This window comes from Bombina bombina, chromosome 11 (assembly GCF_027579735.1).
Source record: "Bombina bombina isolate aBomBom1 chromosome 11, aBomBom1.pri, whole genome shotgun sequence".
NCBI lineage: Eukaryota > Metazoa > Chordata > Amphibia > Anura > Bombinatoridae > Bombina > Bombina bombina.
Genome location: NC_069509.1, coordinates 195,156,563 through 195,173,977, shown reverse-complemented (window position 1 = coordinate 195,173,977; position 17,415 = coordinate 195,156,563). Strand labels below are relative to the sequence as shown.

General features: G+C 41.8%; 1 protein-coding gene across 1 annotated transcript in view; it reads left to right on the top strand.

Annotated features, from left to right (window-relative positions):
* Positions 1–17,415, top strand: part of TNRC18 (trinucleotide repeat containing 18) — a 466,016-nt gene that overhangs the window by 307,950 nt on the left and 140,651 nt on the right. Inside the window, exons 18-20 of the mRNA XM_053694281.1 lie at positions 1,324–1,465; positions 1,561–1,678; positions 1,763–1,838. Coding sequence (XP_053550256.1) covers positions 1,324–1,465; positions 1,561–1,678; positions 1,763–1,838 — 336 coding nt within the window. The remainder of the gene's footprint in view (positions 1–1,323; positions 1,466–1,560; positions 1,679–1,762; positions 1,839–17,415) is intronic.

Below are 17,415 nucleotides of genomic sequence, written 5' to 3'. Positions count from 1 at the left end.
GTGAGGTAGGTAGGAGAGGGATGAGGCAGTACTAGGTGTGTAGGAAGAAGTGTAAGGTAGGTAGGAGAGGGATGTGGCACTACTAGGTGTGTAGGAAGAGGTGTGAGGTAGGAAGGAGAGGGATGTGGCAGTACTAGGTGTGTAGGAAGAGGTGTGAGGTAGGTAGGAGAGGGATGATGCAGTACTAGGTGTGTAGGAAGAGGTGTGAGGTAGGTAGGGGAGGGATGAGGCAGTACTATGTGTGTAGGAAGAGGTGTGAGGTAGATAGGGTAGGGATGAGGCAGTACTAGGTGTGTAGGAAGAGGTGTAAGATAGGAGAGGGATGAGGCAGTACTAGGTGTGTAGGAAGAGGTGTGAGGTAGGTAGGGGAGGGATGATGCAGTACTAGGTGTGTAGGAAGAGGTGTGAGGTAGGTATGAAAGGGATGAGACAGTACTAGGTGTGTAGGAAGAGGTGTGAGGTAGGTAGGGGAGGGATGAGGCAGTACTAGGTGTGTAGGAAGAGGTGTGAGGTAGGTAGGGGAGGGATGTATGGAATCTGTTTGTGTATTTTGTATAGTGTATACAGTAGTCTGCTGATCAGTTTAGATTACTTACAGCTGCTGTTTGTGTACTCTGTACTGTTCAGTATAGACACAAAAGTGATATCTCGCATATCATCCTGTCTGCCCCGTGCGTCACTTCAGTCTCTCCGTGGCTGAGTGGGGATGTGGCAGATACATTACAGCTTTTTTATTACGGTTCTCTGAAGGGAAGAGGCCTTGTCCATCACTGCTCCTTCTAAAATATTTAAACTCATTGAATTCCAGTCCTCAGTGGCCATAAGCAGGTCCCTTTTAAAGGAACAATGACTGCTAACATATTTTGACAATGTGTTCCTAAGTAAACTTCTAATTCTGCGCTGAATGTTTAAACCTTCACCAGATATTTAGCTTGTAACGTTATTAGAGTTACCCATCTGTTCACTTACGTAGCAGCAATGTTTGGGATATGTTCCATTTTGTACAGGACACTAAATTCTGCAAATATAAACTCTGCAATGCGAGAAGGACCTGCCGTGCATTTTATAGTAATGTAAAGTCCATATATGGCAGTGAACGATAATTAGAGCACCTTGCAGACAGCGCATGGAAATCCCCGTACTTTTCCTATAAATTTCTTTCTCTTTCTCCCCCACTTGATGTCAGGCAGATATTGGGGTATTATCACAGCAGTTTTCAGATACTACACAGTGTAGTCCATAGCCTGTGTACCGTTAGACCTTAGGCATTGTTGTCGTTTACTTGACCTTGCAAAAGCTTCAGTCCCACTGTTCTGTGTGCAGAATCGTGGTAAAGGTGGAGCCGTGAGCAAACTGATGGAAAGTATGGCAGCGGAGGAGGATTTTGAGCCAAGTCAAGACAGCAGCTTCTCTGAAGATGAGAATGTCCCACATGGTCTGTGTCCTGAGCGCCCAACAACCCCTGGTGAGATATCTCCCTGGCATCAGTATCAATAACACATCTTAAACAATTTTCACTTGTATTGGCCCAGGTTACTAAATCTTCTTTTTTCTCCCCAGCTCCTCGCTCATGTATAATAGACAAAGATGAGCTGAAGGATGGGTTACGGGTTCTAATTCCGATGGACGATAAGCTTCTTTATGCTGGCCACGTGCAGACTGTCCACTCCCCAGACATGTAAGGCACACACAAGACAACTAGATATTATTGGCATTTGTCCTCTTTATACATAAAGCTTAATTTTGCATTATTACTTCACAGATACCGTGTTGTCGTTGAGGGCGAACGAGGAAACCGTCCACACATATACTGCCTGGAGCAGCTGCTACAGGAAGCTGTGAGTTGTCTAATGTGACAGATGTGTTATATGGTGCCCTGTAGTGTGATTGTTATGTAATTGGAAGAAGATTAACCCCTTTAGCTCAGAGCTGTGAAGTTGTTTATATTTTGAACACTGATGTTGATGCTGATTTTGCATTAAGTATGTTGTGGCGTTTATTGGTCTGGTTATGAGTCGTTGGGTTCAGTGTACTGTATGGTTTGGGGTTATGATGATGTATAGTGTTTATTTCCACTGTGCTTTGGTGTTTTACTTATCTATTCAATGCACAGTATATATCCGCATTTAAAGGGACAGTGTTCTGTAATGTTCTTCTTCCTTATTGTTTTTTGTGTAATGCCTTGTTATCTGAGCTGCAGAGAATTAAAGGGACAGTCTACACTAAAATTGTTATTGTTTAATAAGATAGACAACGCCTTTACTAAGAATTCCTCAGCTTTGCACGACCAACATTGTTATATTAATGTACTTTATAACATTTAAACCTATTGTTTCTGCCAGTTTCTAAACCACTACAGACAGCCTCTTATCACATTCTTTTGTATTTGCTTTTCATAACAGGATACTGCTAGTTCATGTGGGCCATATAGATAACATTGTGCTCACGCCTGGGGAGTTGAGTCAGCACAGCACTAATTGGCTAAAATGCAAGTCAGTAGATAGTCATGTGATCAAAGGGCAGTCAGAAGATGCTTAAATACAAGATAATCACAGAGGTAAAAAGTATATTAATATAACTGAGATAAGCAGTCTACAGTGGCTTAGATACAAGGTAATCACATAAGTAAAACGTATATTAATATAACTGAGATAAGGAGCAGTCTGCAGAGGCTTAGATACACGTTAATCACATAGGTAAAAGTATATTTATATAACTGAGATAAGGGGGCAGTCTGCAGAGGCTTAGATACAAGGCAATCACAGAGGTAAAAAGTATATTAATATAACTGATAAGGAGCAGTCTGCAGAGGCTTAGATACAAGGTAATCACAGAGGTAAAAAGTATATTAATATAACTGAGATAAGGGGCAGTCTGTAGAGGCTTAGATACAGGGTAATCACAGAGGTAAAAAGTATATTAATATAACTGAGATAAGGAGCAGTCTGCAGAGGCTTAGATACAGGGTAATCACAGAGGTAAAAAGTATATTAATATAACTGAGATAAGGAGCAGTCTGTAGAGGCTTAGATACAGGGTAATCACAGAGGTAAAAAGTATATTAATATAACTGAGATAAGGAGCAGTCTGCAGAGGCCTAGATACAGGGTAATCACAGAGGTAAAAAGTATATTAATATAACAGTGTTGGTTATACAGAACTGAATAATGGTAAATAAATTTTCTCCAACATTGGTGTGTCCGGTCCACGGCGTCATCCATAACTTGTGGGAATATTCTCTTCCCCAACAGGAAATGGCAAAGAGCACAGCAAAAGCTGTCCATATAGTCCCTCCTAGGCTCCGCCCACCCCAGTCATTCTCTTTGCCGCTGAACAAGCAGCATCTCCACAGAGATGGTGAAGAGTATGTGGTGTTTAGTTGTAGTTTTTTATTCTACTATCAAGAGTTTGTTATTTTAAGATAGTGCTGGTATGTACTATTTACTCTGAAACAGAAATAGATGAAGAGTTCTGTTTGTGAGAGGAAGATGATTTTAGCAGCAGTAACTAAAATCGTTTTCTGTTCCCACACAGGACTGTTGAGATGAGATAACTTCAGTTGGGGGAACAGTTGGCAGACTTTTCTGCTTAAGGTATGACTAGCCATATTTCTAACAAGACTGTGTAATGCTGGAAGGCTGTCATTTTCCCCTCATGGGGACTGGTAAGCCATTTTCTTAGTCTCAAACAGAATAAAGGGCTTAATATGGGCTATAAAACTGGTAGACACTTTTATGGGCTAGATCGATTGCTTTATTTGGGCATTTTATACAGTTTGATGTTGAAATTCACACTTTATATCTTTGGAGAACGTTTTTTTACGTCAGGCACTGGTTTAGACACCTTTCCAGTCAGGAAGGGCCTTCTCTGTAGTAGGCAGAGCCTCATTTTCGCGCCATTACTGCGCAGTTACTTTTGAGAGCAGTACATGCAGCTGCATGTGTGTGGGTCTGGAAGTAGTTGGAAAAGTTCCTAGAAGGCTTCATTTGGTATCGTATACCCCCCTGGGTTTGGTAAAGTCGCAGCAAAGGCTGGAGCTGGGACTGTAGAGGGGTTAAAACTGTAAACGGCTCCGGTTTCCTCATTTTGAGGGTTAAAGGTCTGAAATTTGGGGTGCAATGCTTTGAATGCTTTAAGACACTGGTGAAAATTTGGTTAAAATTGAACAATTCCTTCATAGTTTTTCACATATTCAGTAAAAAAGTGTGCCCTGTTTAAAATTTAAAGAGACAGTAACGGTTTTGTTTTAAAACGGTTTTTGTACTTTATTGACAAGTTTAAGCCTGTTTAACATGTCTGTGCCTTCAGATAGACTATGTTCTGTATGTATGGAAGCCAATGTGTCTCCCCCTTCAAATATGTGTGATAATTGTGCCATAGCGTCCAAACAAAGTAAGGACAGTACTGCCACAGATAGTAAAGTTGCCCAAGATGATTCATCAGATGAAGGGAGTAGACATAGTTCTACATCATCTCCTTCTGTGTCTACACCAGTTTTGCCCACGCAGGAGACCTCTAGTACTTCTAGCGCGCCAATGCTTGTTACTATGCAACAATTGACGGCAGTAATGGATAACTCCATAGCAAATATTTTATCCAAGATGCCTGCATTTCAGAGAAAGCGCGATTGCTCTGTTTTAAACACTGTAGAGCAGGAGGGCGCTGATGATAATTGCTCTGTCATACCCTCACACCAATCTGAAGTGGCCATGAGGGAGGTTTTGTCAGATGGGGAAATTTCTGATTCAGGTAGAATTTCTCAACAGGCAGAACCTGATGTTGTGACATTTAAATTTAAATTAGAGCATCTCCGCGCACTGCTTAAGGAGGTGCTATCTACTCTGGATGATTGTGACAACCTGGTCATTCCAGAAAAATTGTGCAAGATGGACAAGTTCCTAGAGGTTCCGGTGCACCCCGACGCTTTTCCTATACCCAAGCTGGTGGCGGACATAGTGAATAAGGAGTGGGAGAAGCCCGGCATACCTTTTGTCCCCCCTCCTATATTTAAGAAATTATTTCCTATGGTCGACCCCAGAAAGGACTTATGGCAGACAGTCCCTAAGGTCGAGGGGGCAGTTTCTACACTAGCCAAGCGCACTACTATTCCTATCGAGGATAATTGTGTTTTCAAAGATCCTATGGATAAAAAATTGGAGGGTTTGCTTAAAAAGATTTTTGTACAGCAAGGTTACCTCCTGCAACCTATTTCGTGCATTATTCCTGTCACTACAGCAGCGTGGTTCTGGTTCGAGGAACTAGAAAAGTCGCTCAGTAGAGAGACTCCGTATGAGGAGGTTATGGACAGAATTCATGCACTTAAGTTAGCTAATTCCTTTATTTTAGATGCCGCTTTGCAGTTAGCTAGATTAGCGGCGAAAAATTCAGGGTTTGCAATTGTGGCGCGCAGAGCGCTCTGGCTAAAGTCTTGGTCAGCGGATGTATCTTCCAAGACAAAATTGCTTAATATCCCTTTCAAGGGTAAAACCCTTTTTGGGCCAGAATTGAAAGAGATTATCTCAGACATCACTGGGGGTAAGGGCCATGCCCTCCCACAAGATAGGCCTTTCAAGGCCAAGAATAAGTCTAATTTTAGTTCCTTTCGCAATTTCAGGAACGGACCGGCCTCCAACTCTGCAGCCTCTAGACAAGAGGGTAATGCTTTGCAAACCAAACCAGCTTGGAAACCGATGCAAGTCTGGAACAAGGGTAAGCAGGCCAAGAAGCCTGCTGCTGCTATTAAAACAGCATGAAGGAGTAGCCCCCGATCCGGGACCGGATCTAGTAGGGGGCAGACTCTCTCTCTTCGCTCAGGCTTGGGCAAGAGATATTCAGGATCCCTGGGCACTAGAAATAGTTTCTCAGGGTTATCTTCTGGAATTCAAGGAACTACCCCCAAGGGGAAGGTTCCACATGTCTCACTTATCTTCAAACCAAATAAAGAGACAGGCATTCTTACATTGTGTAGAAGACCTGTTAAAAATGGGAGTGATACACCCAGTTCCAACTGTGGAACAAGGACTGGGGTTTTACTCAAATCTGTTTGTAGTTCCCAAAAAAGAGGGAACCTTCAGACCGATTCTGGATTTAAAGATTCTAAACAAATTTCTCAGAGTGCCATCGTTCAAAATGGAAACTATTCTAACGATTTTACCTACAATCCAGGAGGGTCAATTTATGACTACCGTGGATCTAAAGGATGCGTATCTACATATTCCTATCCACAAAGATCATCATCAGTTCCTAAGGTTCGCCTTTCTGGACAAACATTACCAGTTTGTGGCTCTCCCATTCGGGCTAGCCACTGCTCCAAGGATTTTCACAAAGGTGCTCGGGTCCCTTCTAGCGGTTCTAAGACCAAGGGGCATTGCAGTGGCACCTTACTTGGACGACATTCTGATACAAGCGTTGTCTCTTTCAAAGGCAAAGGCTCACACAGACATCGTTCTGGCCTTTCTCAGATCTCACGGGTGGAAGGTGAACATAGAAAAAAGTTCCCTGTCTCCGTCGACAAGAGTTCCTTTCTTGGGGACAATAATAGATTCTTTAGAAATGAAGATTTTCCTGACAGATGTCAGAAAGTCAAAACTTCTAAACGCTTGTCAAGTTCTTCACTCTGTTCCACGACCTTCCATAGCTCAGTGCATGGAAGTAGTAGGGTTGATGGTTGCAGCAATGGACATAGTTCCTTTTGCGCGAATTCATCTAAGACCATTACAACTGTGCATGCTGAAACAGTGGAATGGGGACTATACAGACTTGTCTCCAGTGATTCAAGTAGATCAGAAGACCAGAGACTCACTACGTTGGTGGCTAACCCAGGATCACCTGTCCCAGGGAATGAGCTTCCGCAGACCAGAGTGGGTCATCGTCACGACCGACGCCAGTCTAGTGGGCTGGGGCGCGGTCTGGGACTCCCTGGAAGCTCAGAGTCTATGGTCTCGGGAAGAGTCTCTTCTCCCGATAAACATTCTGGAACTGAGAGCGATATTCAATACTCTCAGGGCTTGGCCTCAACTAGCAAAGGCCAGATTCATAAGATTCCAATCAGACAACATGACGACTGTTGCTTACATCAACCATCAGGGGGGAACAAGGAGTTCCCTGGCGATGAGAGAAGTGACCAAAATCATAAAATGGGCGGAGGATCACTCCTGCCACCTATCTGCGATCCACATCCCAGGAGTGGAAAACTGGGAGGCGGATTACCTCAGTCGTCAGACATTCCATCCGGGGGAGTGGGATCTCCACCCGGAGATTTTTGCCCAGTTGACCCAATCATGGGGCATTCCGGACATGGATCTGATGGCGTCTCGTCAGAACTTCAAGGTTCCTTGCTACGGGTCCAGATCCAGGGATCCCAAGGCGACTCTAGTGGATGCATTAGTAGCGCCTTGGACCTTCAACCTAGCTTATGTGTTTCCACCGTTTCCTCTCATTCCCAGGCTGGTAGCCAGGATCAAACAGGAGAGGGCCTCTGTGATTTTGATAGCTCCTGCGTGGCCACGCAGGACTTGGTATGCAGACCTGGTGAATATGTAATCGGCTCCACCATGGAAGCTACCTTTGAGACAGGATCTTCTAGTACAGGGTCCATTCGAACATCCAAATCTAGTTTCTCTCCAGCTGACGGCTTGGAAATTGAACGCTTGATTTTATCTAAGCGTGGGTTTTCGGATTCTGTGATAGATACTCTGGTACAAGCCAGAAAACCTGTAACTAGAAAGATTTACCATAAAATATGGAAAAGATATATCTGTTGGTGTGAATCCAAGGGATTCTCATGGAGTAAGTTTAAAATTCCTAGGATACTTTCCTTTCTCCAAGAAGGTTTGGATAAGGGATTATCAGCGAGTTCTCTAAAAGGACAGATTTCTGCTTTATCTGTCTTGTTACACAAACGACTGGCAGCTGTGCCACATGTTCAAGCTTTTGTTCAGGCTTTGGTCAGGATCAAGCCTGTTTACAGACCTTTGACTCCTCCCTGGAGTCTGAATTTAGTTCTTTCAGTTCTTCAAGGGGTTACGTTTGAACCTCTACATTCCATAGATATCAAAATGTTATCTTGGAAAGTTCCGTTTTTGGTTGCTATTTCTTCTGCTAGAAGAGTTTCTGAGTTATCTGCTCTGCAGTGTTCTCCGCCCTATCTGGTGTTCCATTCAGATAAGGTTGTTTTGCGTACTAAACCTGGTTTCCTTCCAAAGGTTGTTTCCAACAAGAATATTAACCAGGAAATAGTTGTGCCTTCTTTGTGTCCGAATCCAGTTTCAAAGAAGGAACGTTTGTTACATAATTTAGATGTAGTACGTGCTTTAAAGTTCTATTTAGAAGCAACAAATGATTTCAGACAAACGTCTTCTCTGTTTGTCGTTTATTCTGGCAAGAGGAGAGGTCAAAAAGCTACTGCTACCTCTTTCCTTTTGGCTGAAAAGCATCATCAGATTGGCTTACGAGACTGCCGGACGGCAGCCTCCCGAACGAATCACAGCTCACTCTACTAGGGCTGTGGCTTCCACATGGGCCTTCAAGAACGAGGCTTCTGTTGATCAGATATGTAAGGCAGCGACTTGGTCTTCCCTGCACACTTTTGCCAAATTCTACAAATTTGATTCTTTTGCTTCTTCGGAGGCTGTTTTTGGAAGAAAGGTTTTGCAAGCCCAGGTGCCTTCTGTTTAGGTAACCTGATTGGCTCCCTCCCTTCATCTGTGTCCTAAAGCTTTGGTATTGGTTCCCACAAGTTATGGATGACGCCGTGAACCGGACACACCAATGTTGGAGAAAACAGAATTTATGCTTACCTGATAAATTACTTTCTCCAACGGTGTGTCCGGTCCACGGCCCGCCCTGGTTTTTTTAATCAGGTTTGTTAAATTTCTTTCTTTAACTACAGTCACCACGGCACCCTATGGTTTCTCCTTTTTTTCTCCTGTCAGTCGGTCGAATGACTGGGGTGGGCGGAGCCTAGGAGGGACTATATGGACAGCTTTTGCTGTGCTCTTTGCCATTTCCTGTTGGGGAAGAGAATATTCCCACAAGTTATGGATGACGCCGTGGACCGGACACACCGTTGGAGAAAGTAATTTATCAGGTAAGCATAAATTATGTTATCTATTTTTGTTAAAACAACAATTCTGGTGTAGACTGTCCCTTTAAATGTACTGGAATTTGCTATTTTCCAGTTTATTTTTTGCAATTGAAGGAACTGGGTTTGCTTATTGAAGCCACCTTAAATTAATATTGAAATACCCAAGTATTACCTTTGTATATAAAGAGAGTGAGATATAATAAGATCTCCTTTTTTACAGGCTCTGCCCATTTGAATTGGCAAGTTCTTTACAAAATGTATCAAATAGCACAGCAAATCTACAAACAAAACTAAAAATATGATAATAAAGTGCTATAATAAATACAAGAGACATTTTAATTGTTTTTCAGAGGATATCTGTATATCAAAGCCCTCCAATCTAGTGTAAAACTGATGGGTATAAAATCCGATACGAGCTGAAACCGAGCTCTGTGGAATGTTGTGGTTATGGCAAACAAATCGGCAGCATTGTTCTGGATCTTGGTATAGAAAATATTTTAATAATAAAAACATAAAAACATAATTTATGTAAGAACTTACCTGATGAATTAATTTCTTTCATATTGGCAAGAGTCCATGAGCTAGTGACATATGGGATATACAATCCTACCAGGAGGGGCAAAATTTCCCAAACCTCAAAATGCCTATAAATACACCCCTCACCACACCCACAATTCAGTTTAATGTCATCCCTGCCACCTTGGAGACTGCCATTAAGGAAGGACCTTCTCATTCATGGACCCTTCCTTCATCCAAATCTAATTTCTCTCAAACTGACTGCTTGGAGATTGAACGCTTAATCCTATCCAAGCGGGGGGTTTCTGATTCGGTCATAGAGACCCTGATTCAGGCGCGTAAGCCTGTAACTAGAAAGATTTACTATAAGATATGACGTAAATATCTTTATTGGTGTGAATCCAAGGGCTACTCATGGAGTAGAGTTAGGATTCCCAAAATGTTGTCTTTTCTCCAAGAAGGATTGGAGAAGGGTTTATCGGCAAGTTCCCTAAAGGGTGAGATCTCTGCCTTATTTATTTTGTTACACAAGCGTCTGGCAGATGTCCCATATGTTCAATCCTTTTGTCAGACCTTGGTTAGGATCAGGCCTGTGTTCAAACCAGTTACTCCTCGTTGGAGTCTGAATTTAGTTCTTAAAGTTCTTCAAGGGGCTCCGTTGGAACCCATGCATTCATTAGATATTAAGTTGTTATCTTGGAAAGTTTTATTTCTTGTTGCTATTTCTTCAGCTCGAAGAGTGTCTGAACTTTCGGCGTTGCAATAAATTCACCTTACCTTATTTTCCATTCGGATAAGGTAGTTTTACATACTAAACTAGGGTTCCTTCCTAAGGTTGTTTCAGATAGGAACATTAATCAGGAGATTGTTGTTTCTTCCTTGTGTCCTAATTATTCTTCTCCGAAGGAACGTCTTCTTCACAATTTGGACGTTGTCCGTGCGTTAAAGTTTTATTTACAAGCAACTAAAGACTTTCGTCAGTTTTCTTCTCTGTTTGTAATTTTCTCGGGAAAGTGTAAGGGTCAGAAAACTACGGCTACCTCTTTCTTTTTGGTTGAAGATTATCATTCGCTTTGCATATGAGACTGCTGGACACCAGCCTCCTGAAAAAATTACGGCTCATTCCACTAGGGCTGTTGCTTCCTCATGGGCATTCAAAAATGAAGCTTCTGTAGAATAGATTTGCAAGGCTGTATCTTGGTCTTCTCTTCACACTTTTTCTAAATTTTATACTTTTGCCTCGGCTGAGGCTGCTTTTAGGAGAAAGGTTCTTCAAGTAGTGGTGCCTTCCATTTTGGTTCCCTGTCTTGTCCCTCCCTTATCTGTGTACTCTAGCTTTGGTATTGTTTCCCACAAGTAAGGATGATGATCCGTGGACTCATCGTGTCTTTAAAAAGAAAAGAAAATTTATGCTTACCTGATAAATTTGTTTCTTTTTAGACACGATGAGTCCACGGCCTGCCCTGTTAGTTTAAGACAGGTCGTTAATTTTTGTAAACTTCAGACACCTCTGCACCTTGGCTTTTCCTTTCTCTTCCTAACTTCGGTCGAATGACTGGAGTGGGAGGGAAGGGAGGAGCTATTTAACAGCTCTGCTGTGGTGCTCTTTGCCTCCTCCTGCTGACCAGGAGGTGAATTCCCACAAGTAACGATGATGATCCGTGGACTCATTGTGTCTAAAAAGAAACAAATTTATCAGGTAAGCATACATTTTCTTTTTTTCTATCACGCATTCCGGTAAACCCAGTAAAGGCTCAGGCTTTCCTGAAGTGTGTTTCAGACCTGGAGTTATCAGGGGTAATCATGCCAGTTCCATTTCAGGAACAGGGTCTGGGGTTTTATTCAAATCTATTCATTGTCCCAAAGAAAAAAAATTCATTCAGACAAGTTCTAAAGATTTTGAATCGATATGTAAGAGTGCCAACTTTCAAAATGGTGACTATAAGGACTATTTTGCTTTTTGTTCAGCAAGGGCATTATATGTCCACTATAGACTTACAGGATGCATATCTTCATATTCCGATTCATCCAGATCACTATCAGTTCCTGAGATTCTCTTTTGTAGACAAGCATTACAAATTTGTTGCTCTTTTGCCCTACGACAGCTCCAAGAATCTTTTCAAAAGTTCTAGGTGCCCTACTCTCTGTAATCAGAGAGCGGGGTATTGCAGTATTTCCTTATTTGGACGATATCTTGGTACTCGCTCAGTCTTTACGTTCTGCAGAATCTCGCACAAATCAACTAGTGTTGTTTCTTTGAAGATATGGTTGGAGGATCAATTAACGAAAAAGTTATTTGATTCCTCAGACAAGGCTAACCTTTTTGGGTTTCCAGATTGATTCAGTGTCCATGACTTTGTCTCTAACAGACAAGAGATGTTTGAAATTGGTTGCAGCCTGTCGGAACCTTCAGTAGCTATGTGCATGGAAATTTTAGGTCTCATGACTGCAGCATCAGACGCGATCCCCTTTGCTTGTTTTCATATACCTCTCTAGCTTTGTATGCTGAACCAATGGTGCAGGGATTATACAAAGATATCACAGTTAATATCCTTAAATCCCAATGTTCGACTTTCTCTGACTTGGTGGTTAGATCACCATCGTATAATTTTAGGGGCCTCTTTCGTCCGTCCAACCTGGACTATGATCACAACAGATGCGAGTCTTTCAGGTTGGGGAGCTGTTTGGGGATCTCTGACAGCACAAGGGGTTTGGAAATCTCAAGAGGCGAGATTACCAATCAATATTTTGGAACTCAGGGCTCTTCAGTTTTGGCCTCTGTTGGTTCATATCCCACGTGTAGACAATTGAGAAGTGGATTACCTCAGCCATCAGACTTTACATCCGGGAGAATGGTCTCTCCACCCAGATGTGTTTTCTCAAATTGTTCAGATGTGGGGGCTTCCAGAAATAGATCTGATGGCATCTCATCTAAACAAGAACCTTCCCAGGTACTTGTCCAGGTCCAGGGATCCTCAGGTGGAAGCAGTGGATGCATTGACACTTCCTTGGTGTTATCAACCTGCTTATATTTTCCCGCCTCTCGTTCTTCTTCCAATTGTGATCTCCAAAATCATCATTGAGCAATCGTTTGTGCTGCTGGTAGCTCCATCATGGCCTCACAGATTTTGATATGCGGATCTTGTTCGGATGTCCAGTTCCAACCTTGGCCACTTCCACTAAGGCCTGACCTTCTATCTCAAGGTCCGTTTTTCCATCAGGATCTCAAATCATTAAATTTGAAGGTATGGAAATTGAACGCTTATTGCTTAGTCATAGAGGTTTCTCTGACTCAGTGATTAATACTATGTTGCAGGCTCGTAAATCTGTTTCTAGAAAGATTTATTATCGAGTTTGGAAGACTTACATTTCATGGTGTTCTTCTCATAAATTCTCTTGGCATTCTTTTAGAATTCCTAGAATTTTACAGTTTCTTCAGGATTGTTTGGATAAAGGTTTGTCTGCAAGTTCATTGAAAGGACAAATCTCTGCTCTTTCTGTTTTATTTCACATAAAGATTGCTAAACTTCCTTATATTCATTGTTTTGTGCAGGCTTTGGTTCATATCAAGCCTGTCATTAGGTCAATCTCTCCTCCTTGGAGTCTTAATTTAGTTTTTTAGGCTTTACAGACTCCTCCGTTTGAACCTATGCATTCTTTGGACATTAAACTACTTTCTTGGAAAGTGTTGTTTCTTTTGGCCATCTCTTCTGCTAGAAGAGTTTCTGAATTATCCACTCTCTCTTGTGAATCTCCATTTCTGATTTTTTCATCAGGATAAGGCGGTTTTGTTGACTTCATTTACATTCTTACCTAAGGTTGTGAATTCTAACAACATTAATAGAGAAATTGTTGTCCCTTCCTTGTGTCCTAATCCTAAGAATTCTTTGGAGAGATTCTTACATTCTTTGGATGTGGTAAGAGCTTTGAAATATTATGTTGAAGCTACTAAAGATTTCAGGAAGACTTCTAGTCTATTTGTTATATTTTCTGGTTCTAGGAAAGGTCAGAAGGCTTCTGCTGTTTCCTTGGCTTCGTGGTTAAAGCTTTTGATTCATCCAGCTTATTTGGAATCGGGTCAAGTCCCGCCTCAGAGAATTACAGCTCATTCTACTAGATCAGTCTCCACTTTGTGGGCTTTTAAGAATAAAGCTTCAGTTGATCAGATTTGCAAAGCAGCAACTTTGGTCTTCTTTGCATACTTTTACTAAATTCTACCGTTTTTATGTATTTGCTTCTTTGGAAGCACTTTTTGGTAGAAAAGTTCTTCAGGCAGCTGTTTCAGTTTGATTCTTCTGCTTATGTTTTAAGTTTTTCTTTTCATTTATGAGAATAAACTTATATTTCTCTTGTTAAGTGTATCCAGTCCACGGATCATCCATTACTTATGGAATATATTCTCCTCCCCAACAGGAAGCTGCAAGAGTCCACCCACAGCAAAGCTGCTATATAGCTCCTCCCCTAACTGCCATATTCAGTCATTCTCTTGCAAGCCTCAACATAGATAGGAGGTTGTGAGAGTCTGTGGTGCTTTCTACTTAGTTTATTCTTCAATCAAAAGTTTGTTATTTTTAAATGGCACCGGAGTGTGCTGTTTATCTCAGGCAGTATTTGGAAGAAGAATCTGCCTGCGTTTTTCTATGATCTTAGCAGACGTAACTAAGATCCATTTGCTGTTCTCACACATTCTGAGGAGTGAGGTACTTCAGAGGGGGAATGGCGTGCAGGTTTTCCTGCAGATAAGGTATGTGCAGTAAAATGTTTTTCTAGGAATGGAATTGACTAAGAAAATACTGCTGATACCGAAGTAATGTAAGTAAAGCCTTAAATGCAGCGATAGCGACTGGTATCAGGCTTATTAATAGAGATACATACTCTTGTAAAAATGTGTTTTAAAACGTTTGCTGGCATGTTTAATCGTTTTTTAACATATGTTTGGTGATAAAACTTATTGGGGCCTAAGTTTTTTCCACATGGCTGGCTTAAATTTTGCATAGAAACAGTTTCCTGAGGCTTTCCACTGTTATAGTATAAAAGTTACAGTTGGTGCAGTTAAAATTACAAACAGTGACATTCAGCTTCCCTCAGCAGTCCACTGCATGCTATAGGACATCTCTGAAGGGCTCAAAAGGGCTTCAAAAGTAGGAGCTGTTATGACTGTTTAAAACATATTTTTCGTTTTGTTAATCTGTTTTTTGTATTAAGGGGTTAATCATCCATTTGCAAGTGGGTGCAATGCTCTGCTAACTTGTTACATACACTGTAAAAATTTTTGTTAGTTTAACTGCCTTTTTTCACTGTTATTTCAAATTTTGGCAAAATTTGTTTCTCTTAAAGGCACAGTAACGTTTTATATATTTGCTTGTTAACTTGATTTAAAGTGTTTTCCAAGCTTACTAGTCTCATTATTAGTCTGTTCTAACATGTCTGACATAGAGGAAGCTCTGTGTTCATTATGTTTTAAAGCCATGGTGGAACCCCATCTTAGAATGTGTACCAGATGTACTGATTTCATGTTAAACAATAAAGATCATTTTTTGTCTTTAAAAACATTATCACCAGAGGATTCTGTCGTCGGGGTAGTTATGCCGACTAACTCTCCCCACGTGTCAGACCTTTTGACTCCCGCTTTAGGGACTCACGCTCAAATGGCGCCAAGTACATCAAGGGCACCCATAGCGTTTCTTTACCAGGGGATTCTGTCGAGGGGAAAGTTATGCCGACTAACTCTCCCCACGTGTCAGACCCTTCGACTCCCGCTTCAGGGACTCACGCTCAAATGGCGCCAAGTACATCAAGGGCGCCCATAGCGTTTATTTTGCAAGACATGGCAAAGGTGGTGAATAATATTCTGGCAGCAGTATTAGTCAGACTACCTAAAATTAAAGGAAAGCAGTTAGCTCTGGGGGTAGATACAGAGCATACAGACGCTTTAAGAACCATGTATGATACTACCTCACAATATGCTTAGTCTGTGGGTGATTTTTTTTTTTTTGACTCAGGGAAGATGATTTAACCTGATTCTGATATTTCTACATTTAAAATTTATGCTTGAGAACCTCCACTTGTTGCTCAGGGAGGCTTTGGCTGCTCTGAATGAATGTGTACAATCGCAGGGCCAGAGAAATTGTGTAGACTGGATAAATAATATGCAGTGCCGGTGTGTACTGATGTTTTTCCAATACCTAAAGAGGTTTACTAAAAAATGTTTTAATAAGGAATGAGATAGACCAGGTGTGCCGTTCTCTTCCCCTCCTATTTTTTAGAAGAATGTTTTCTAATAGTTACCTCCACACGGGACTTCTGGCAGACAGTTCCTAAGGTGGAGAGAAGAGTTTCTACTCTAGCTAAGCGTACCACTACCTCTGACGAGGACAGTTGTGCTTTTTAGATCCAATGGATAAAAAATGTTTATTCAACAGGGTTTTATCCTGCAGCCCCTTGCATACATTGCTTCTGTCACTGCTGCTGCGGCGTTCTGGGTTGAGTCTCTTGATGAGGCTTTACAGTTAAGCGACTCCATTGGATGAATATATTTGACAAGCTTATGCTAGCCAATTCCTTTGTTTTCTGATGCCTTGTTCATTTGACTAGACTAACGGCTAAGAATTCTGTTTTTTACTATACTGGCGCGCAGAGCGCTATGGCTTATATCATGGTCAGCTGTCGTGACTTTAATAAATAAGCTACTTAACTTCCCTTCAAGGGGCAGACCCTATTCGGGCCTGGTTTGAAGGAGATTATTGCTTATATCACTGGAGGAAAAGGTCATGCCCTTCCTCAGGATAGGTCTAAATCAAGGGCAAAAAAAAAAAGTCTAATTTTCGTACCTTTTAAAAACTTCAGGGCAGGTGTGGCATCCTCTTCCTCTAAGGCAAAACAAGAGGGAATTTTTGCTCAGTCCAAGGCGGTCTGGAGACAATCGGACCTGGAACAAAGATAAGCAGGCCAAGGAGCCTGCTGCTGCCTCTAAGGCAGCATGAAGGAACGGACCCCTATCCGGTAACGGATCCTATAGGGGGCAGACTTTCATTCTTTGCCCAGGCGTGGGCAAGAGATGCCCAGGATCCCTAGGCATTGGAATTTATATCCCAGAGATATCTTCTGGATTTCAAAGATTCCCCCCCAAAAAAAGGGGAGATTTCGCCTTTCACAATTATCTGCAAACCAGATAAAGAAGGAGGCATTCTTACATTGTGTACGAGATCCATCCAGTTCCAAGAGAGGAACAGGGACAGAGTTTTTACTCAAATCTGTTTGTGGTTCCCAAGTAGAGGGAACCTTCAGACCTATTTTGGATCTAAAGATCTTAAACAAATTCCTCAGAATTCCGTCATTTAAGATGGAAACTATTCGTACCATCTTAACTATGATCCAGGAGAGTCAATAGAGGACTACAATGGATTTGAAGGATGCTTATCCTCACATTGTGATGCATAAAGATCACCATCGTTTTTCAGGTTTGCCTTTCTAGACAGGCATTACCAGTTTGTAGCTCTTTCCTTTGGGATATCTACAGCCCCAAGAATCTTTATGGAGGTTCTGGGGTCGCTTTGGCGGTCCTTAGACCGCGGGGCATAGAAGTGGCCCCTTATTTAGACGACATCCTGATACAGGCGTCAAACATCCAAATTGCCCAGTCTCATACGGACGTAGTACTGGCATTTCTGAGATCACATGGGTGGAAAGTGAACAAGGAAAGAGTTCTCTATCCCCAATCTCAAGGGTTTCCCTCCTAGGGACTCTGATAGATTCTGTAGAAATGAAAATTTAACTGACGGAGTCCAGGTTGTCAAAGTTTCTAAATTTCTGCC